The sequence below is a fragment of the Numenius arquata genome, chromosome 10 (assembly GCF_964106895.1).
Source record: "Numenius arquata chromosome 10, bNumArq3.hap1.1, whole genome shotgun sequence".
Taxonomy (NCBI): domain Eukaryota; kingdom Metazoa; phylum Chordata; class Aves; order Charadriiformes; family Scolopacidae; genus Numenius; species Numenius arquata.
The window spans coordinates 43,494,333-43,517,075 of NC_133585.1; the positions used below are offsets into that span (position 1 = coordinate 43,494,333).

General features: G+C 37.9%; 1 protein-coding gene across 1 annotated transcript; it reads left to right on the plus strand.

Moving 5' to 3' along the window:
* The first annotated feature begins 290 nt into the window (after positions 1–290).
* On the plus strand, positions 291–22,537 carry GUF1 (GTP binding elongation factor GUF1). The gene is made up of 17 exons (XM_074154384.1): positions 291–428; positions 1,745–1,856; positions 3,436–3,584; positions 3,793–3,873; positions 4,805–4,882; positions 5,117–5,200; positions 5,701–5,765; positions 6,781–6,984; positions 7,935–8,074; positions 9,328–9,451; positions 9,802–9,934; positions 11,256–11,399; positions 12,418–12,551; positions 17,420–17,521; positions 19,476–19,595; positions 20,449–20,485; positions 21,527–22,537. Exons 1-17 carry the CDS (start codon positions 291–293, stop codon positions 21,662–21,664), a joined length of 1,983 nt encoding a protein of 660 aa, XP_074010485.1. The 3' UTR covers positions 21,665–22,537.
* Positions 22,538–22,743: the final 206 nt, after the last annotated feature.

The window sequence follows — 22,743 nt, forward strand, 5'->3', positions numbered from 1 at the left end:
GGGGATACGACCCCACAACAGCGTCCCTGCCACCACCACCGCCTCACGGCCACCCGCTCAGCACCGCCCTCAGGTCAGGGTGAGGGAGGAAGCGGGGCTATGACCACTTCCGCCAGCGACGGGGAGCACTTCCGGCGCTGCCTTCCGCGTGGGGGCCGGTCGTTTTCCTCTCGTGCCCGGGCAGCCGTTGGAGAGCCGTTAGGGAACCGTTGGGGCCAGGCTGCGATGGAGGCTGAGGCTGCCTCAGTGCCCCTCCGTGCCGTGAAGGTGTGAGGCCAGTCCCGAGCGCCATGACCCTCGCCAGCAGGACGGCGGCGTGGTGGGCCCGGCTGCGGAGCCCCCGCCTTCCCGCCGCTCCTCTTTGCCTTCCGCCATGGCTGCCCCCGGGGCCCGCGGCCTGCGAGCGGCTGTACAGCTCCCACAGCAAGGTGAGTCCGCGGGGAGGCGTTTGGCCTGCCCGCAGCTGGCCTGCAGTGAGTCCCCTGCGATGGCAGCCTGGAGTAGCCATTCCCCGCTGCAGGGGGGAGACATTCTCGCTCCCTACAACTCCCTGAAAGGAGGGTGTAGCTAGGGGGGGTCGGTCCTTTCTCCCAAGGAACAGGCGATGGGACAAGAGGAAACGGCCTTAAGTTGCGCCAGGAGAGGTATAGGATGGGTATTGGAAAAAATTCCTTCATGGAAAGGGTTGTCAAGCAACGGAAGAGGCTACGCAGGGCAGTGGTGGAGTCTCTATCCCTGGAGGTATTTAAAAGCCAGGCAGATCTGGTGCTGAGGGACATGGTTTGGGCAGTGTTGGGTTGATGGTCAGACTCGATGATCTGAAAGGTCTTTTCCAACCAAAACGCTTCTGTGATTCTGTCTCCCCCTCGGCGGTAGAAGGACTTGCTGTTCCAAGCCGAGGCATCGTACAAGGGTCACGGGCAGATAATGCTGCTTGATGCTGTGTATTGGTGCTAGCTAAGAACTCCGGGCTCACTTTCTTTTCCACTTGGCCCGGAGCTGCGTGCTTCGCTTGTGTAAGAAGGATGAGGTTTGTGCATCTGTAAAATCAGCGACCAGAGTTTTCTGGTAAAGTGTTACTGATTCCTGTTAGGGGTCTCCTGATTCCTGATGCTGAAAGCTTTGAAAAGCAAAGAAACCACTTTTCTTCAAAATTTGATATTACTTGGAATGAGCAGGAATAACACAAATAAAAGTTTTTTAGTGTTGGACCTTTCTGTGTGTGAAGTAAGGAAGTCAGGCTGGTTTTCTGCATTTTTTTTTTTTTTAATTTAGCCAAGATAAGCATTACCTGTAGCTTCCTTTTCCACAAAGCCTGCTTGCTCCTTATGATAAGGTCACTGCTACCTGAGCTGCTAGGTAATGTCACTGTATCATGCTTGTGAACCATTTCCTTCGTGATCCCCTGAATCCAGTTTTCTTAATCCTTAAATTCAGTAGTTTCACAAAAACAAACTTGAAACTGTTTTAAGTTTTCCAACTCCCTGTATTCATAAGAACATAATACCTTTGGCAATGCTTTCCAGCATACTTACTGATTATTCACAGTAATAATAACTATATATGTATGTATGACTAAAATAAAATGCTAGCATTTTAAACACTGATGACAATTTAAGTTTTTGTATCACTGTTCGACCTATGCCTCTTCTAGAGAAATGATTTAATTCTTTTTTAAAGCTCAGGTCATATCGCATGTAGAGACTGTAACAACAGTTTATGAAAATTAGTTTCTGTTTTTCAGGAAAAATTAGATATGTCGACATATCCTGTTGAAAGCATTAGAAACTTCAGTATTATAGCTCACGTTGATCATGGCAAAAGTACACTAGCAGACAGATTGTTGGAAATTACAGGTAAGCGTTCTGATTTTATACTACCTTTTCTAGATGGGTAAGATGACATGTAAGTTTCTGTATGTTTCTGTATGTAGTTCTAGTGTCTTTGCTCTTCTAGTGCCAGTTTGCTTGTCCTTTTAGGCTGTCAGTTGTGTAGTGTTAGAAATGTGAATATGATGGACTTTCTTTCTGGTTGAGATCTGCCTACAAGTAGGGGTGAGGAGGTGTGTAATTCACTGAAATATGTATGTATTTTAGAAAGAGACTGAAAAGGAGTTCAGGGTGCTGCTCCTGTCATTCCTCACCAATCGTCCAGCATAAGCAAGCTTGTGTTTTTTACAGCCAGTGTTTGGAGTGGACAGCAGGGGACTGTCATGACCTAGAAATTCTGAACAGAGTTGTTTTCAAAAGTGTTATTGAAACAGAGAGGAACTGCAGCTGCTTGTACTTGGATGAAAGCAATTATATGTCCTCTTGTGAGCAAACCATAAACAACCACCTTTTCACGGTGGTGAAGCTCACTGGAAATGAAGTTGGTATGATGCTGTATAGTAAGTTTTAGAAATGTACAGCCCTATGTTGATTTAAATTTAGTGTGTGTAGAATAACTGCTAGTAATTACATGTAAATTCCATAGATTCTCAGCTGCTATATAGCCTTGCTTTTTCCTTCGCTCTTAAGTATTGGTGAAGTTGTGTTACTTTCAGAGGTATTTCAGAGGTCCTCATCGGAGTGCTTCTTGGACATCAGTGTTTTTATTTCTGTGTTATTGTTGAGGTTAAGGAAAACTGTCCCCTCCCCCCTTTAAAGTGAAAGTGAAAAGCAGAAGTGCTAAGGGATCTTCATAACTGTAAGTGAGTCTGAAACTAAGTTTTCCTTGGAAGAGAGAGACAGAGGTTGCTTTAGAGGGTTCTCTGAGGTAAGCTATAAATCAATTGCTGTATCTACCAAGAGGAGACAAATTTCAGGGCAGAGCTTAAATTAGCTACTCAGAAATACCTTTTGGAAGAGTCTTACTTTTCTCGTTTAAGGGGTGAGCAAAACAAAACCCAGGAGAGAAGCTTTTGATCAAAGTTATTCTTTATGATGACCTCCTGTGTGTCACTATTGGCAATTTTACCTGATACCTGTGATAGAATGGAGTTTTGAATTCATCTGTCAAGCTCTATGATAATGTTCTTTTCGCACTTGAGATTGGCACTGGTTGGAGCCGTGGGCCATGGAGCTGCTCTGCAGTGGTATGAGGTGAAGTTTTTTTAAACATCAAAATTATTTAGCACTGAATGGATGGAGTCTTTGCTACTTCTTAATATCTGATTTAGATTTGCATGATGTTTTGTATCCTGCTTATTCAGTAGTGTAAAAAAAAAGTAAAGTTTTTTATAGAACTTCATATGTAAAAAATTATTTAACAAATATTAAGAATTGAAGCATGGTTTTATTTTTAAATTAAAATCTAAGTTTAGCTTAATCAGATGGAAAAGCATCATTTGCAGCTGCAAGTCCCATGTTCTCCTGGTTAATGGCATTTTCAAGAATTATTTATTTTGAGAGCTAATGCACTAAATGAGGTAATAAAAATGCTTTTTTATCTTAGGAACAATTGCTAAAACTGACCATAATAAACAAGTGCTGGATAAACTGCAAGTGGAACGCGAAAGAGGAATTACAGTTAAAGCACAATCTGCATCTCTTTTTTACAATTACAAAGGAGTAAACTACCTCTTAAATCTTATTGACACGCCAGTAAGTTAAGTATAAACAGTGTTTAAATCACACAAAGCTAAATGTCTTTATATTTAAAAGTAGGAGATTTCTGTTGTCTTGTGTTTATTCAGTTTCTTTCTGTAGTAAGAATTGTGAATATATATACAAAGGAAAACATGATACTATAGAAATCTTTGCAAAAGACTCTAGAAATACCTGAAATTGTAAACATTTCTTTTCTCCACAGGGCCACGTAGATTTCAGCTATGAAGTATCACGATCACTGTCTGCCTGTCAAGGTGTCATACTTGTAGTGGATGCAAATGAGGTAGGGTTCTTAATTCTTGTTTTCTACTTAGAATTTCAGCAATTTCTTTAAGCAAGCTATGGAGAAGATTCAGGGGTGGGTTTTTGTTTTCTTTTGTGTGTTTTGTTTTTTTTTTTAATTTTTCCATCAGTGTTTTTGCCCCTGCTGTAGCTTCATAAAAGCATTGTGTTGCAGAAGACAAGTAATGGGGGTTTTAAAATAAATTCTAGAGACAAATACTTGTCTGTTGGTTGTGACTGCAGTTCCATGACATAGCAGTAAAAGCACAGGATTAGTGAATCGGATCCTACTTCATACAGAGTATGAACTTTGCAAATAGTAGTCTGTAGAACTTTTAGCTGTTGTATGAGTACCCATTTGAGTGCCTTCAGTTTCGTGTTGGGAAGCTTGATGGTTTGTTCAACCAAGTACACTGTTAGTTACAACTAATTGCTCTTGCGTTTTTGATTGTCAGTAATACAAACCAATACTGGCAATATTAAAGCTAAAGGACACTATAAGCTGAATGTGAATAAACTTATGCTGGAAACTTGAGACGTTTCATATCCACTAGATTAATAGGTTCTTGACTAATGTTTCAGGAGAAGCAGGAGAGTGAGGGAGTAAAATGTTTGTAAGGTGGTACTCTCATAAATTCTCAGACAATGTCTATATTGGGAGGGAAGTGAAATTAGAGATCTTAGTTGTACTTTTATTTGTACAGTGCTATGAACATCAGAAACAGTTAACAAGCTAGAATATGAGGATTATGGGAACATGATTTTAAATATGTACACATTATCACAAAGTATTTTGATAATTTTCTCTGTGGAATATAAGGAGTGGGTAGAATAGCAAAATAATCTTATATTGTATACTACATCTAGGGTTTTTTTGTTTCTTTTTTTGTAAGAAGATTCCATGTTAAACTTTTTTAATGCTTATTTTCTAGGGTATTCAGGCTCAGACAGTGGCAAACTTCTATCTTGCTTTTGAAGCACAGCTTGCAATAATTCCTGTCATAAATAAGGTAATAAAGCTTTTAGAGTTTCATATTAAATAACTGGGTTATTTAAATGTATAGAAGACTTATAAGAAATGTATCCTCAAATAGAAGTATATAATGAAAAAATAGAATATAATAAGAACTTTGCTTTACTCACAAAAACATAAACGTTCGTTGGCTTGTGTATTTGGTAACTACAGTGCTGGGTCATACAAAAGACATGATTGCCTGTATATTTAGCAGTTTGTTGTTTTTCAGATTGACTTAAAGAATGCAGACCCTGAAAGAGTTGAAAAACAAATTGAGAAGCTGTTTGATATCCCTATAGATGAATGTATAAGGGTAAGATCTCTTGAAGTTTTATAACGTGGCTGATTGTATATATGTATCTACTTTGTAGCTAATGAAAGACGTGTACACGTAGTTAATCAACAGGGTGTCATCTGTTTGCCTGTCTTTGTCCAACATACACGATTTTCTTAAAGATTTTCTCATGGCAAACGAGCAGAGAACATAATTCTCAGTTAAAGATTCTGGTATGTCTTGATGAATGGCATCGGATAGACTTTTTTTTTTTTTAATTGTATCTCATTATGGGTCTCTAAATTGTTTTCACTTTTACTGTAACAACAAGTGCCATGCAGGAGAGAAAAAAATGTTACAGAATAATTTATAATCAAATAAGCATTTCATAGTAATAGTGTTCTAAAATGCGCTTCACAGTGCTTTTATGGCTAGTATTATCTGTGGCCACCAAAACCGTCTAAGTGTGCCACTGTTTAATAAATACTGAATTCATATGAGACACGTGTCTTATCAAATTGTTGTTGGACTTGTTTTAGATTTCTGCTAAAAAAGGAACAAATGTTGAAACAGTTCTTCAAAAGGTCATTGAGAAGATTCCACCGTAAGTTCTGTATTCAGTTATGAAACCTTGTAAGGTTAATTAGAAAACCATGAGTTGTGTTTATACAGTATAATGTCACTCATTTTGACTATTTAAAGTCAACACTTTCTGAAGAGATGTGGGAGAAACCTAATGTCTGAACTGGTTAGGTCAGTTTCAAATTGCAAATCGGAAAAAATGACACCTCAGATCTGAGATGTCTTTTAAAAAATGAGTATGTGAATGTCAGCAGAGAAGAATTCTTCATTCTTAAGAAGTGGGAGAGGAAAATGAATTCAGTATGAAATGAAAGATGAGAGCTGAGCTACTAAAGATGATACTTCTATGAAGTTTCCATGAAACTTACTGTTTGAGGATCTGTGTGCTGTTACTCCTTTTAAACATTGCATTGTTAAAATGATAAAGGTAATTGAAATCTGCTGTGTTTAGGGTTTCATATCCTGAACCCAACCTTTAAAATGGACTTTTATCTGGGAACTTGATGACGAAGCTGCTGAATTACAGTTCAGTTTCAATCAGCATATGGCTTTTGAATCTTTTTTCCTACTACTAGCTAATAATCGTAGTCCTCGTATTAGTTAATAGTTATAGATAAAAGAAATCACAGAGAAAATCTGAGATTTGGTTTCCATGAAAGATGGCAAAACCAATATATTAGTGGACTTTTTTTAAAAAAAAATAAAGCCTCAGCTGTTGGAATGTAACTGTTGGATTTTTGTTTCCCCCTGTAATATGGCATTTTAAGCATCTGTTTCACCTGTTGTGAAACAGGTATTATGAATATGCATTTGGTTTTCTTCTATTTCTACTGCTGTTGTACATGGGAGAAAAAAAAAAGTAAAGATCTGCTGCGTAATAGTGAAACATTGAAATGATGCCTGTTATGCATTTGTTTACTGAAAATTAGTCAGTAGTTTTATCTCTTTTAATATGAAAGTTTTTGGGGTGTTTGGTCATTTGATATTGAATAAAAAACATACTGCTTAATACATTCTTTTAAATTTTTTTGTGACAGACCCCAGTGTAATACTGCTGATCCGTTGAAAGCCTTAGTGTTTGACTCTACCTTTGACCACTACCGAGGTGTCATAGCTAACATTGCGCTCTTTGGTGGGGAGATTCAGAAAGGGCATAAAATTGTGTCTGCGCACACTAAGAAAAGATACGAAGTTAATGAAGTTGGAATTCTGACTCCAAATGAGCAGCCAACCCATAAACTGTAAGTAAAAAATTATTTCAATGGGACAAATCACGAATTGGTATAAGATATAAAATCCTGCAATTCTGTTTGATTTTGCTTTGAGTGGTAAAGGCTGGGAGATGTTGAGGGTTTTTTCTTCTTGTTCTTTGGTGGTGGGGCATTTCACGATTATAATCTGTAATTTAATGCTCAATGTCAGTGTTTTTCATTTTGGGAATGTTGAGGCAGAAGCTTTTGGGGACTGCTTTTTGAGCACTGCTAGCGGGAGGAAGTCATTCTGTCATCTATAGTACGTGGAACATCTGGATAGCTGGGTTTTTGTTTGTTTTTTTTAAGACTAGCATTTGATACTCTTATTCAGCTGTCCAATTTATTTCTAGGAGCTACCTTGTGTGAGAGTGGAAGGGAATGGGGCTTCATCTTAGTTATTGCTGCAGCATATTGTGAGGGTGGAAAACTTAAAATCCATGAATACAACAGCTTCCAGAAACTGGCTCTTCATGGCAGCAGTGGGAAGAAAATAAGGTACTTAGAATTAGTGGAGAAGCTTTATCAGTTTGCTTCCAAGTATGTGTTAATGACTTTAGGAGATTCTCAGTGAGACTGTGTTACTGTGGTGGGTTGAACCCAGCCAGCAACTAAGCACCCAACCAGTCACTTGCTCACTACCTCAACCTGAGCAGGATAGGGGAGAGAATTGGAAGAGCTCCACCTTTCAAACTGGGAGTAGCACATAATTCAAAATCCAGAACTATAAATATACTGTTTAACAGAAATAGAGCTACTTGAGTCAGCAGGCAGTTTGTCCCTTGAGATAAAGTTCACAGGAGAAACAACTTAAATCTGGCTTTTGGACTGTGTATGGGCTTTTAGGGGGGTGATTGATTTGAATTTCTGACTGGGCTAAGTCAAGCGGGGAAAGTAGCAGCAATACTGAAGCATGTCCGTATAATGCCAATTTTATTTAGATATGCTGGACAGGTGGGCTACGTGATTGCTGGAATGAAAGAAGTAACAGAAGCCCAAATAGGAGACACACTGTTTTTGTATAAACAGCCAGTGGAACCTTTGCCTGGCTTTAAGTCAGCGAAGCCAATGGTTTTTGCAGGTGAGGCGTAAACTGATAAAAAGTAGAATTACTTTTTTCCAGAGTAAGAGAGCTATTAGAGCTTCTAAAATAACATGTGTATATTGAGAGTTGTGAGGATTAGAATTCTAGCAAAGTTAAGCTACAGAGGCACATCATTTATATAGCTTTGTGTAATTTTCTCTGTGACTCAGCAGACAAGATTCATAATAGTTGCAGACTGGTTTTAGATGAATACAGGACTAACACATATTTTTAGCCGCGATTACTGCTTCTAATGCCAGTAAATTCTTATAGCTGGAAAAGAAGGGTTGAGACTTGAAAAAATAAAGTCCATTTATTGGAATTCTTCATCTTGATAACCAGGTTTCCATAATTACTGTGAAATCCTTTTTTCTTTTAAAAATTAACAACTGTTTAATTTTAACTGTTAAATATGGTAAACTACCAAAGCTAATGTTCAGAATGATTCTGCAAAATATTTGGCTCTTAAAGCTTGAATAGTTCCGTTGAGCTGTTGCCACCAGCTTCAGTAACTACTACAAGTGCTATGGATGGTGGCTTTAGAAAGAAATAAATTCTGCAAATCACTTTCTGGACTTGTTGTGATGGAATGTGCAAAACTCACTTAAACTGTCTTATGGAAATTGTGCTGTCTGTCAGTAAATGTAGAAGAGTGTAACCCTGTAAATTTTAATTCCGTGCGTGTGTGTTGCTTCTTGGCGTAGTGCAATCTACATTTTCTGAACACATGGTGATGTGAAAAGTGTTGCAGTAGAACCTATTTCAGGCAGTAATTATACAGGCAGCTGCTTTTTGTTAAATTCAAAAGAATATAGAATCATTCACAACTTTGATATGGCAATTACTATTTTTTGCTGTTCACTCTTACCTTTGAAGGAACATCTTGGTAAAGTTTGTCTGCTTATTCATTTATGTTCAAGCTATAAGTGCACACTGCAGCCCTGTAAAACAATTGTTATACTCAATCATCTTCCACAACTGTGAAGAATTAGATGAGTATAGTATCCCTACCATTATGGTTTGAATGTTAATTCATGTTTTTTTGAGGTAATCTAAAGCTACTACATTTTAACTAATTTGGGGTAGGGGGGGAATCTTGTGTTGTTTTTCACATTTTAAAGAAGTTGGAACACAAAGTAAGTGGTTTTTAATTTCATTACTGTGTTCACTGTAAAAGGCGTATTTGAAAGCTAAGTATACACTAGACAAAGCTCTCTGTCGCATCACTTCTGTCTAATATGTTTTGACAGGAATGTATCCTGTAGATCAAACAGAATATAATAATCTCAAAAGTGCTTTGGAAAGGCTGACATTGAATGACTCCAGCGTAACTGTTCATCGTGACAGTAGCCTTGCCTTAGGAGCTGGATGGAGGTGAGGCTTTTATAACGCTTTCATTTTTGTAATGGTTTGTAAATTGAGAATGAAAGTTTTAAGTCCGCTGAAGGCTGAATTAAAATTAATTCAGGATTAGGAGCTTTAATTCAAATTAGTGATAGGTAAAGATCAAAAGCATTTGATTTTCTTACATTCCATATTTGTGCAGGGTGTGCAGTTTGTTGTGATTGGTAGGTTTTGTTCTCAAAGACTCATACAGTTCAACTGTAGGATCATTTGGAAATTGTTCGCTGTGCCTGATCTTGCCAGACTAGCAGTGTAAACATGGTGGAGGGGAAACCAGGGAATATACAAATGCTTTCACCAACAGGATATTTTTTTCTCAGGTTAGGTTTCCTTGGTCTTTTACACATGGAAGTTTTTAATCAACGTTTGGAGCAAGAGTATAACATGTCTGTTATTTTGACTGCACCTACGGTTCCATATAAAGCTGTTCTTTCTTCAACAAAGTTGATAAAGGTATGTTAAATTTATTACAGCTTTATATATATATAGAAAATATATATATATATATATATAAGCTTAAAAGCCTTGTATAATAAACATCTACATTTTTAAACATCTACATTTTTAAAATCAGGTTTTATCAGTAAGAAAACACGTTTTTAGGAACAGCTTGTAATGCTGCTGTAGACTGGCAGGGGCTGGTGAAGACAAGTGAGTTTTTGATGACAGTGAAATAGGTATGTGTAAACTTCATTGAACTGGGTGAAAAAAATTACTGTTCTTGAGTTTGAGAAAGAGAGAGGTGGAGTTATGAGCATCTGCTGGAAGGAGGCCGCAAATAGACTGGCTCATTATTATCCAACATCTACCTCTAAACACTACAGAAAATCTGTAAATTCCAAACAGCTTGTATAAGAAAGGTTGCTTGCAAGGTGTAAGGCATAGACCCTTTTTCTCTCCAGTTGTTTTGATTTCTTCCTTAGGCAGTGTAGCAGTTGTGAATGAAGTAGTTGACACATTTTGTGTATAAGTGATTGTGGATTGCTGGTGTGGGACACTGTTTTCAAACACTGCTGGAAGTTGTGTCATTGTTCAGGAACACTGCCTTGTCAGTGGAAGTGATATATTCATTTGCCTTAGTGCGTGGGGGAGGTTGTATGTACATGATAAGAAGCATGAACTTCCTTTTATCCTTACTTCAGAAGGATGACTCCAGCCCCTATCGGGATGTTGGTCTACTAGAAATAGGTAATGAAAGCATTTGCACAAGAATTGAAAACTTAATTTCTAAGCCCACTTCAGCCTGTAAGGGAGCCTGAACCTGAAGTTCTATTTGGAGATGAATGTCCCCATCACCAAACTGCAGAATACTTAGAGCAGGTCTTTGTTGAAGCTGTACCTTACTTCATGATGATCCTACAAGGTCTAAGACAGAAGATCCTTGCTCTACAGGCAAGAGGGAGATGAAAAGATGGATGGAAAGCCATTTTTGTTTCTATGGATAACCCTAGGCTATAGTCCTAGTTCTAAGCACTTCTGTTTAATATTGACCAGATAAAAGGCTTTAAAGAACTATTTTCCTCGTGAAAGTAATTCCTATAATCTTTCTGTAGAATAATATTTAAAGATAACACTGATTAGGGACTTAATGTATGTGATGCAGAAATCTCTTTTAAAATTGTTCTTGTTATAAATTCTGGTTGTGTTATTCACAAGTGTTTCCAAGCAATTGAGACATTTTGTTAGCATTTTTTCAATGTTACTTTTGTCTCCTATGCTATTCAGTCAATTTATTTGTAAAATTACAGTATCTGTTTTATTTGTTTGTTTTCAGGAGTACGGTAAAGCAGAGATTACTATTATCAACCCTGCTCAGTTTCCTGATAAACTTTCAGTATCTGAATATTTAGAGCCGACCGTTCTTGGTACTATTGTAACACCTCAGGAATATATTGGGAAAATAATTGTTTTGTGTCAGGTTGGTATATAGTTTTAGTTTTGTCAATTGCATTTTTAAGTTCTTCATATCATACTTAAGATTACTAGACAGTAAGATACTAGATATTAGTATTTTAATAGTATCTTTGAGAGTAATTAAAATATTTTTTCTTTCAAGAGTATTTAGGCATTTTATGTGTAAAACTACTTCTGAACTGCAGATTCCTTATAGTGAAAGTTAGTGATGAAGCTCAGTGACAATAAAGTACCTAGTCTACGTCCTGCGCTAGACAAATTCATAGCTACTTCTATTTTCCTGAAAGAATGGAATCTGCACCAGGGGAATAAGATTTTTTTTTTTTTTTTTTTTAGAAGAATATTCATGGAAATACAACTTCTGTTAACACTTAACCGTGGCTTCCTATATGTTTTCAGTACTTCACTGGAGTTCATTTATGATAGTGATGGGCAATCGCATTTCCCCAAGTGTATTTGGAATACTTCAAACTAAAAATATTTTAAATGCCATGTGTATTGTCTTTATATAATTTCTTCATAATATTTTCTTAGGTTTTAACATTTCAAATACATAATACAACAGAGTACAGTACTTGTAAGTCAGTACAGACAAGCACAAGATCTATTAAAAGAATTCCTAAAATAACTTTAAGGTACCCTCCTGGCAGGAGAGATGAGCCTGCGAGTCATAATGTGTAATATTCCAATGTATGTGAAAATCTAATTTCAGCGAGATTTTATTGACAAGTAACTATATATTTAAAAGGCAGCAGAAAGCAGAAGCTGTTAAGGATTTCACAAATTCAGCTTTTAGAGAGGATAGATTTGAATAATTTGTCCAGTTGAGTTACAACCACTTTGTTTATGATGGTGCTGCAGTTTGTTCTGGGACTTCAGCAAACTACCAATAAGAAAGTTACTTCACGGCTTGAAGTACGGGAGTTCTTTTGTGTAATTGGATAACTTTATTTTAATTTGTTTTGTATTTATTTGTAGAAAACTTCTGTCAAGGGAAACTGAAACCATTTTTGTTTGTCTAGGATCGTAGGGCAGTCCAGAAGGATATGGTGTACATTGATGAACACAGGGTTATGCTAAAATACCTCTTTCCACTGAATGAAATTGTGGTGGATTTTTATGATACTCTTAAGTCTCTGTCTTCTGGTTATGCAAGGTAACTACCTCTTTTGTACCCCCTTTTCTCCCCACCCTCACTCCCCCAGGACCCTGAGGGGTAGAAACAAAAAAAGGTCTGAGAAGATATGGAAGGGCACAAGTGAAGAATATTCTTTTATGATGGTGCTGCAAATCGAGTTCTTCTTCTTACTTTAATGAATTAGATTCACTGTAAAAATGGATGGAAATACACCTGAAAAACACTAAAAGTGCATCACTACCTGTCGCAACGGAGGGAAGACAGGGCCACTCAATATGAGTGATCAGCAAGCTTCGTTTATTGATTCACACGGTTGCCTTTTATGTCCTAACATAATTAGCTCATACATATTACAAAAGTTAAGCTCATGATTGGTTAGTTCTTAGAAAGATCAACTCTGCCCTTGGTTCCTTCTTTACAGTTACTTTCATCCTCTTTTCCCATGCCTGAGCAGCTGCAACCTCCCTGTTATCATACAACAATTATAGTCAAGGACAAGGTGTCTTTACCAGCCCAGTAGTTACGGGGGCTGAATCCGATGTTTCTCAAGCTTTTGCTCGGCCAGCTGGATCATGTCTACGTAACCCTTCTCAGCTAGCCATTCTCCCACAATTCCCCCGTTTTTATTTTGAATGACATAGGCTTGGTTAAACATCCGTAACACGAGGGTTTTCATACAAGACAACACACAACTCACACAAAGCAACGCTATTAGTACAATGATTAAGACTAGCAATCCTGTCTGTAAAAGATTTCTCAGCCATCCGGACAGACCCAACCAGTCTCCAAGAGCACCCCTATAAGGCACGTAGTAAATGGGGAGCGGGGTGTTGCTAGGCTTGCACAAAAGCTGGTCGTGTTGAGTGACCGAGCTAAAGTTATCCACGCATTTTCTCGTGGGTCAAACATCTTGCTATATGGGATGGCTCTTATGCTTACAACTAAGGCAACTACTATAAAGCTTTCTATACCTAAGTTAACCATTTTCTCTGTTTCAACTTCTAAGCAAATAGCATGCACATAATACCTAGGGGTTACAGACCCCACAGACTGTACAATTAATTTCTGTCTTTGCGACCTCGTGGTTCACACTCAGGCGCAGCGGTCTCAGTCCGTTGGTTTACGGTGATTAGTCGGGTCACCTTCAGTGGCGACTTCAGGGTGGTCGATGGCGGGCCTTACCCAACGGCTGGGAACCCAGATGGTACCTTGTCCCCTATGGTCCATCGTAGAAGGGGTGATTTGCGAGCAAGGGTCAATCCTCCTACTCCCGCGACCGTGGCGCTGCTCGCGTAGGTCGGCCATTGAGCCGGCCATTTCTGTGTACTGATTATAGAAATATCGGCACCAGTATCCAAAAGTGCGACAAGTGAGATGGTTTGGTCGCCGTACTGCACCGTAACCGATCGTCGTGGCCGTTGGTGCAGGCCGATAGTTAGCAAGGCCATTTGTCCTGTAGATCCAAAACCACCTTGCCCTCGAGGTTGCTCCTGCAGCGCTTGAAGGGCCCCCACAAGATGTGGTAGGGGAATTAATTGCGCCACCTTGGTGCCTTTAGCGATGAAGAGCGGTGGGAATAACGTGTGGGCCATGATCTGGATCTCACCGTGGTAATCTTTATCAATCAGTCCCACCAACACATTAAGTCCCAGCATGGTGGCCGATGAACGGCCTATAAGTAGTGCTCCGACAGCTTGTCCATTGATACAGATTGGTCCCTGTGTGCCGGTAGCAATGCTGACAGGCTTTGAGTCCAACAGGGTACAATCTACTGCTGTTGCCAGGTCCAAGCCGAGGCTTCCGCTTGTGGCTGGTCTGAGCTGAAGGGATTGAGTGCTGCCGGATATGCAGCCGCTTTTTGTGTCGGCGCGGGGCGGCTTTTCCCGCTGAATCGTCCGTTTCCCGGTTTAGAAGCGCGACATGCAGTCTCATTGTGGTTGTCCAACCGGCAGTTTCTGCACCATACTGAGCCGGCGTTGCAGTTCCGTCTGATGTGTCCAGCAGCGCCGCAACGGTAGCATCGTGGGCGAGATGATTCACTAGCATTTAATCGTTGAACGGAGGCTTGCAAAGGAGCAAGGGCTGCAAGAACTTGACTCTGCGTAGCCTGCGCGTGTTCCTTTAAACTATTCCCTAGTTCCTTTACTGCCTCAACTAACATTGTCTGTGGCCCTACCGGTACCTGAGCCATCCTTTCTAGTCCTTCCTCGATAGTCCATGTCCCTGGCAATGTAGCCAAGATGTTGCGTGTGGCCGGATTACTATTTTGTATGGCACACTGCTTTAGTATAGTGCCTCTGAGATAATCGGGCACCCCGGCCGCCTGTATGGCGTCTGCTACTCGATCGATAAACAGGCCAAATGGTTCCTCTCTTCCTTGCTTAATACCCATATATGAAGGGATTTTTTTTTTTTTTTTTGAGTGAACGGCTTTTTTCTCTCTCTCTCTCTCTTTTTTTTTTTTTTTTTTTTCCTCAGCTCGGTTTGCAACGGGGCGTTAGCGACTGCCCGCCACGGCTTTATCAACTTTTTGGCTGATTTATTATCGTATATAACTTCGTCAAACAATTTATCCTCATATTTACGCCATTCCTCGTGTTCAAAAACCGTATCTGGATTATCAAAGCAACCTCTCGCTACTCCATACGCTGATAACCCAGGCAACTCCCTTTTACAATCTATATCCTGAACGCTCCGCTTTTCTAAAAAGCATTTGAGCAAATTGTACGCCGCTTGTCTGTTCATACCTTCGTTATCTATACCCTAAATGCTCCGCTTTTCTAAAAAGCATTTGAGCAAATCATACGCCGCTTGTCTATTCATACCTTCGTCAGCGCGCTGTTGCAGCCTTTCAGACTTCGGTGGCGCGTAGCCGGCAGGACACTCTCTATAGGTGCTCCAGGGCGCGGGGACCTTTTCCTTTAATCCCTTTCGCCTCCTGCGCTGCTTACAGGACCAGCACTGAGACTCCGTTGACTGTGGCTCGCAGGTTCAGCCCTCTGTAGGGTCCCTGTTCGGGCGCCATTTGTCGCGACGGAGGGAAGACAGGGCCACTCAATATGAGTGATCAGCAAGCTTCGTTTATTGATTCACACGGTTGCCTTTTATGTCCTAACATAATTAGCTCATACATATTACAAAAGTTAAGCTCATGATTGGTTAGTTCTTAGAAAGATCAACTCCGCCCTTGGTTCCTTCTTTACAGTTACTTTCATCCTCTTTTCCCATGCCTGAGCAGCTGCAACCTCCCTGTTATCATACAACAATTATAGTCAAGGACAAGGTGTCTTTACCGGCCCAGTAGTTACGGGGGCTGAATCCGATGTTTCTCAAGCTTTTGCTCGGCCAGCTGGATCATGTCTACGTAACCCTTCTCAGCTAGCCATTCTCCCACAACTACCTAATAATTTTCTTTGTTGATTGATACGAGTATTTTTGGAGTGTTATGTGTAGGGTGGCACTTGCTCATCTAGATGAGTAACATCTACATGGTTCTTACTTGTCTGCAGTGACAATGAGCATTTTTTATCAAAGGAATCACTGAAAATATACTTCCTACTGTATTGTTTCTTGGTGGAAAAAGGAAAATAACTAAATACTGATTCTTTAAAGCTAGTAAATCAACAAACTGTATTTAAAACAAACAACACTTACTTTACTTACGTTATTCCCATAATAAAGCATGTAAATCAGCTGCATTTTGAGACAAAGTGTTCTGCTGTGGGTGGATTCTATAAATTCAGAAGTTAGAGCAATGCTTAGCTGTTTGTGGAGAACCTTTGCGAATTTAATGGAAGGGAAAATCTTGCATGGCAGGTGGGCTTATGCCACAGGATACTCAATAGCTCTTACAAACCTGATATGTAGATGTGTTGTTAGTAAGATATATATTACATTTTGACAGGAATTGGTATACCCAATTACATTTGAAGTAGAACTATAAGCAAAAGTGGGGAGACAGGAAGGCCAGGTAGAAAAAATGGATGGAGATTTTGCACTTTCTCTCAGGATTTAGCTCTCCAACTAGATAAAAAACAATCTGTTTATGAAGAAGCTCTCTCATTAGAATTATCCTCGGTTTCCTTTGATTGAAGGGTGATTGCAAACAATGTTGCATTGTCTTACTTTTTGATTTTTATTTCCTAACTGATGCATTAATGTTGCTTGTGTATTTAATGCTCTCAATAATCATACTTCTGTTATAGTCCATTCACACAACTGTGGTTTATCTAGGCCAATTAAGATAGAAGTACTTTGAAATACTCTCAAAGGATGCTTTTCCCTTTTGTTCTGATATGTCAGATCTGACCAGATTAGTGGTATTGCAAACTGACACAAAGACAGCAAGGCCCATATCTACCAAAGGAGAAATATGGTTTGGAAATGAAGAGGAAAACTTGGTTGTCAGAGAGAATAATAATAGGGGTCATATAAGAAGTCTGTCAAAGGAGAGGATAAAAAGGAAACAATCCAGTGTTGGTGTTTGATTTGTGTGACATCAAGGATGTTTACTGTTCAGAAGCTGTGTTGAAGGGTTCTGTTGCCTGGAGCTTTAAAGAACTTCCAGCTGAAGTGTTTGAATAAACTCTTTAGACATTGCAGTAAGAATGTAGATTTTTTTGATTGATTTACCTTGCTCAGTAGCTGGATGACAGGATGATGTCTGCTGCTGCTGCCTTGGAGATGAGATTTATCTGCAGTAAATTTCTAGTCCAGTCTTGCATGAGGGAGACATACTGAGAGACTATTAAAAACTGCTCCTATTTTAATAAAAAGATTGAGTGCTTTATTAGGAAATATGTCTAAAACTTAAAATTTATGGAACAAAGAACGCAGAATTTAATTTTTACAAAATCATCACTAACTTTTAAACTCTTTTCTTTTAGTTTTGATTACGAAGATGCAGGATACCAGGCAGCAGACCTTATAAAAATGGATATTCTTCTAAATGGAAATCCAGTTGAAGAACTGGCAACAATCATACACAAGTAGGTTGACTGGATTCTCCATTCCAAAGAAATAAGACTTCCTATTAATATACAATGAAAACATATATATGTATAACTAATACATGACAAATGTGTATGAAAAGAGCATTGAGAATTTCACCACACCACTTTTGGAGATGACCTTAAAAAGAGAGGTGTTTAAGTGCTAGATATATTTTTGTGGTATTCTAGGGCAGGTAGGAGAAGGAAAGGCAAAATGCCGATCTCTTAAGGAGCTGGAAAAATTTAAATACAGAACAGTCAAGAAGATGCCAGATGAATCCTTTGTGGCACTTACTATTTACTACTGAAAAAAAAATTGATTTTATGCTCCCAATAATTCCTGTTCTATAGAAGTTTGTTATCTTGTCTTTGTCCAGAGTACCAGGAGAAAGTAAATGTTTACTGGATGTAATTACCTTAGAAAATTTTTGCTAAAATGATTCATTTTCTGTAAGTTTCCTGGGAATTACTGGTTTGCTGGTGAGAATAATGCCTACCTGTTCCCAGCTTCTCTCCTTGCTTTCTTCTCACAAAGTAAGGCTTCTTCATAAGGCTTCCTTCTGTAACTTCAGCATCCCTTTCCAGTAATCCTGAGATCAACTTTTGAGGGGTTTTAGTTTGTTTTAGTTTTTTGTCCTTAAAATACTAACTTGTAGTTGCCAAAAAATTGTATATTTTCATATTTTTTACATAACTGCAATCCTGAAATCCTTGAAGTTCCTTAACTTCAGAAAGTTGGCATAAGAAAATGAAACCCATACTTTGTTTAGAAAGATCATGGGGCTGGAGAGGAATAACTCTCATATACATTTTCAAATTAACCTTTTTTTTTTTTCATAAATGTGCTGTATTTAGCAATGTGCCTGCATCTCTTATTTTGAAAAGATGCAAAATGGAGTGTCCAGCCTTGCCAGTAGTTAGTTATTGCTTTGACATGTGTTTCTTGATCAATATAGCTTGCATCCCTGAAGCGTTTCACTCACTAAAACTAATGATAGCCTTTCATTTAGCTTTAGATGACAGATTATTTTTTTTTAACTTGTAGACAGCATTCCTTCTGCTCCTGCTTCAGTTATTTGCAGAGTCCTCTCACTGTACATAGACTACATCTGTCTATATAAAAAAGATTATGCTGAATTATGTTTATAGAGAAAGAATTACTGAGATTACTGTGAGCTCAGTACTAAGCTACCCATTATTATTTGTCCAAATTATAGAAATAAATATCTGTATCTTCTTAAGTAATGTTGGTTAAGCATTACAGTTTTAGTACTTAATGCTTAAACTGTTTGCTTTATACAAGTAGCAAGGAGTCACATTTTAGCAACATACAGCTGAAAATAGTTTAACATGTTTTAATGTAGCAACAAAGTGTTCACTAAATACAGATGTTCTTAGAGAGAAGAGACCCATTTGTTTTCAATGACTTAGGAAAGTATCTGTTCAGTAGCTTCTTTAGACCTATCACTTTCGCTTTCCAAATCTGAAGCATATGCAAATGCTGAATATAGTTGGATAATTTTTAGTAGCAGGTGACAAGAGTACATTAAAGCCTTTTTTTTTCCCCTTGTTATATAAAACCATATGTTCTAAAAATAGTTAATATCTAGATCTCTTGACCTTTTAGGCCTACGATCAATGAAAATTCTCCTTGACTTTCTAGTTTAAAATTGTATTTGAAGCTGTGACAGTATTCAAATGGCTTCAATGTGATAGATAATTAGGGTGTTTATTGCAATATTTTAAATTTATTTGAAGACCTGTTAATACAGTCTCATCACATCTTTGTATGAAACAGGTGACATGGAGACCTCTCATTAGATGTCAAATTATGATCTGATCTGATCAGCTTACCTTTTAAGTTAAAAAGAGAAAAACTTCTACTAAAATCGGTTTAGCCTATGGATATATTTTGAGGATTTCTGAAAACACTGCTGTCTTTCTTTTTCAGTGATAAGGCATATGCTACTGGTAAATTCCTGTGTGAACGATTAAAAGACGCTATCCCTAGACAGTTGTTTGAAATAGCCATTCAGGCTGCTATCGGCAAGAAAATCATTGCAAGAGAAACGTAAGTGAAGCCCTTCTGTTTCCCTTCTTTCTTTTTTTATCTTGTTTTAAGCTACTTAAAATATGGCCTTTTAATGTCTTACCTAAATAGTTTTTTACATTACCGTACTTTGATTTTACTGTAGAGTTGTATTTTTCTTGTATATGCTACCGGACCTCTTGGGGAAAAAAAAAACATGACACATTTGAGCTGTGACTAAGGACTTTGTATAAATTTAATTGAAAGGAAGGTATTTTTATTTTATAAATTGCAACACCCATGTGTCTGCTTCCTCTTTGGCAGTGGAAAAAGTTTCTTACTACTGAAAAAAATGAGCTAGTTGTGGAATAATTTAGTCTGTGGGAGAGTCAGCAAAACAAAGAACTGAGCTGTGCTATTCCAAAGGAAGCATGTTGCAAGCTGAACACACAACTATTTCCGAGCAACACTCGCTTCTTCTAGAGTAAACTGTTTCCTTGATGTCTTTCTTGTCTCATTTTTGCTGTTTAAATAGTATTTAAATTGTGACAAAAGAATTAAAGGTAGGGATCCCAGCAGAGGTGCTGTAAGAATTTGTGTGTATGTATCCATATACACAGATGTAACACTGAATCACAGCAGAAATCCTAGATAAAAGGGCAAGATTGTAATTTTTATGTACTCTAAGGGATATTTCTAGAATTCAGAACTGTGAACTCAGTCTTCTGTTTAGAACTGTCTTCTGTATACAAAATATGAAAATGTCATGATTCCAATACATCTTACAAAACTAGTAGAAGAACAACTCTTAGCATTTTGACAACTCGATATTTACCTTCACGTCAGAGATGTTCTAATGTGTTGATGTGTTCTAATATGTTATTTTATTTTACAGGCTGAAAGCTTACAGAAAAAACGTTGTGGCAAAATGTGTAGGTATTTTTTTCATTTTTTGATTTTTCTGATGTATGTAAACCTAAGAGTCTTGCTAATGTGATAGGCCTATCTTTTCCTACAAACCCAGCAAAAATATGTTCTGTTTGGGCTCCGAAGCATCAATGGAATATTAACAGATACTTTTAAGCTTTTATTTTAAAATTTAACTCATGTAACCCCTAGTTGCAGCTTGCAGTAAGCGTAGATCAGAAAGGGTGATGGTTTTCTCAAAAGAAACTGAAGAGTGAACTCAACAGAGCGTGTCTGTGTTCACTCCTGTCTGCTTACCATTTTCTAGTAGTTGTAGACATATAGTATGTGTGTACACATATGGGTAACTTCATGTGTTTCCTAAATTGTTTTTTTCAGGTGATAAGCTATAAAAGTGCTTCTTTAAAGAGTGATTGTGATTAGACTTTTATTTGAATTTCCAGTAATACATCATGACAAGGCCTTAAATATGCAATAGTTGACTATCAACAGGAGTGGACAAAGCTACAGGAAAAATGTTGATGCCTCTTACTTATGTCATCTTTAGTTCTCTGAAGCAAACACGTTGGAAAAAGTTAAACAAGTGTCACTTTCTCACAGCTATTTTAGAATTCTTCTGCTAGGCACATACGTGGGATGGTGTTTGTTCAACATTGTACAGGGGTTCAGTTTATTTATTTAGACATAAGCACCTAGTGCTAAGTGCACAGATACCCCAGTGTATCTGAGCTGGCATCCTGTTGCTGTTCCAGGGGAATTTTGGATATCCTATAGGTTGTGCCTAATGTCAGCCAGGCTTATGTGACTGTATATGTTTAGGTAACTGAATTCAACCCTCAGTTGTCCAAATGAACATAGCTTAACTTGCTCCCTTGCTTTTTTTTTTTTTAACTAGTGGCCTTTTGGGATAACTATTTGGAGTATAAAATAATCTTTTGTTATAATGTAACTAGCCTTTCTGACTATTTTTAAGATCTCAAGTTTAGTGTTGCTGAAATGTACTGTAGTTGATTTTAAGCTTACTAAAATATTTCTCCTTTTCATAGTATGGTGGAGACATTACAAGAAGAATGAAGCTTTTGAAGAGGCAGGCAGAAGGGAAGAAGTTGATGAGAAAAATTGGCAATGTGGAAGTACCAAGAGATGCCTTCATACGGGTTTTAAAGAGACAAACTGACAAATAGAGATCAGTGACACGCAGCTAATTATTCTCTTAACTTTTTGCAGACAGGAGCGTAATGAGCTGACGTATAATTTATCACTGTGAGAGGGAACATACTGTGTGGTATAAATTAAATATATGTGGGAACATAAATTGAAAGGACTACATACTTAAAATGTACAGATACTTGTAGATTATTATGAAATTAAAGTTATTTAATTTGACTTGACTGAATGTAAGTTTTCATTGTATTGTTTTTCAATGTATTTCATTGTTTTCACACTTTTAACACTTAAAATGTAATATAATTATGTTTTATTTTTGCATTGCAAGTCTTTGTTCTAGAGAACAGGCACAATGTGGCAAAGAGTTTATAGAAATAATTGAAAGGTATGTATACACAAAAATGTTGGATTTTTTTCTTAAAAAACAAAAAAAGTTTGAACTATTGCCACAAAAACATCAAGCTACTTCCTGTTTTCCTTTCTACAGTTGCTGTTGTCAGGAAATCATGATGATGCTGGGAAATCACATCAGGAAAAACTGATTGTGACTTCTTTTTTTAATGTACAACACTATGTATTTTAGATTTGTTTAAGTGTGTCACTTCAGCATGACTACAGCCCAGCTATGCTAATCTATGAAGAAATTGTAAGTTTTAATATATTAAAATACAAGATAAGTAACTACTCCACGAGTAAGACCAATTCAGGCCTTAAAGAATTCCTTTGATATGAAGGTTTGGTTAGAGCACGTCGTAGTGTAGTTGTTGAAGTTTTACTTACATTGTTCACATACTGAAGTTTGTCAGTGAGTTCTTACTTGAAAGCTGTAGTTAAGCATACTTAATGTAAGCTGTTGCTTTTAGAAGTGTAAATAAAGCAATCATTAACACAACTTAATGACCATCCTACCTCCAAAAGCTTTTAAGCTGCTTTTATTGTTTAGATCTTCAGGGACTAATTTGGGCCTTCACAAATCTTCACTTCTTGTTACTAAATATGTTTTAGAGAACAAATTGCTAGCACTATCTACTGAAGTACTCAGTCACCAGGAAAGGCTGTCCTTAAATTTAGGCTTGGAAATACAATTTGAGATTGA

Bases quoted from the DNA above. Each gene is read 5' to 3' on its own strand.
- GUF1 (XM_074154384.1), top strand. From the start codon at position 291: ATGACCCTCGCCAGCAGGACGGCGGCGTGGTGGGCCCGGCTGCGGAGC. The intron at 1,857-3,435 runs GTAAGCGTTCTG...TTTTTATCTTAG, and splicing joins CAGATTGTTGGAAATTACAG to GAACAATTGCTAAAACTGAC. The intron at 6,985-7,934 runs GTAAGTAAAAAA...AATTTTATTTAG, and splicing joins GAGCAGCCAACCCATAAACT to ATATGCTGGACAGGTGGGCT.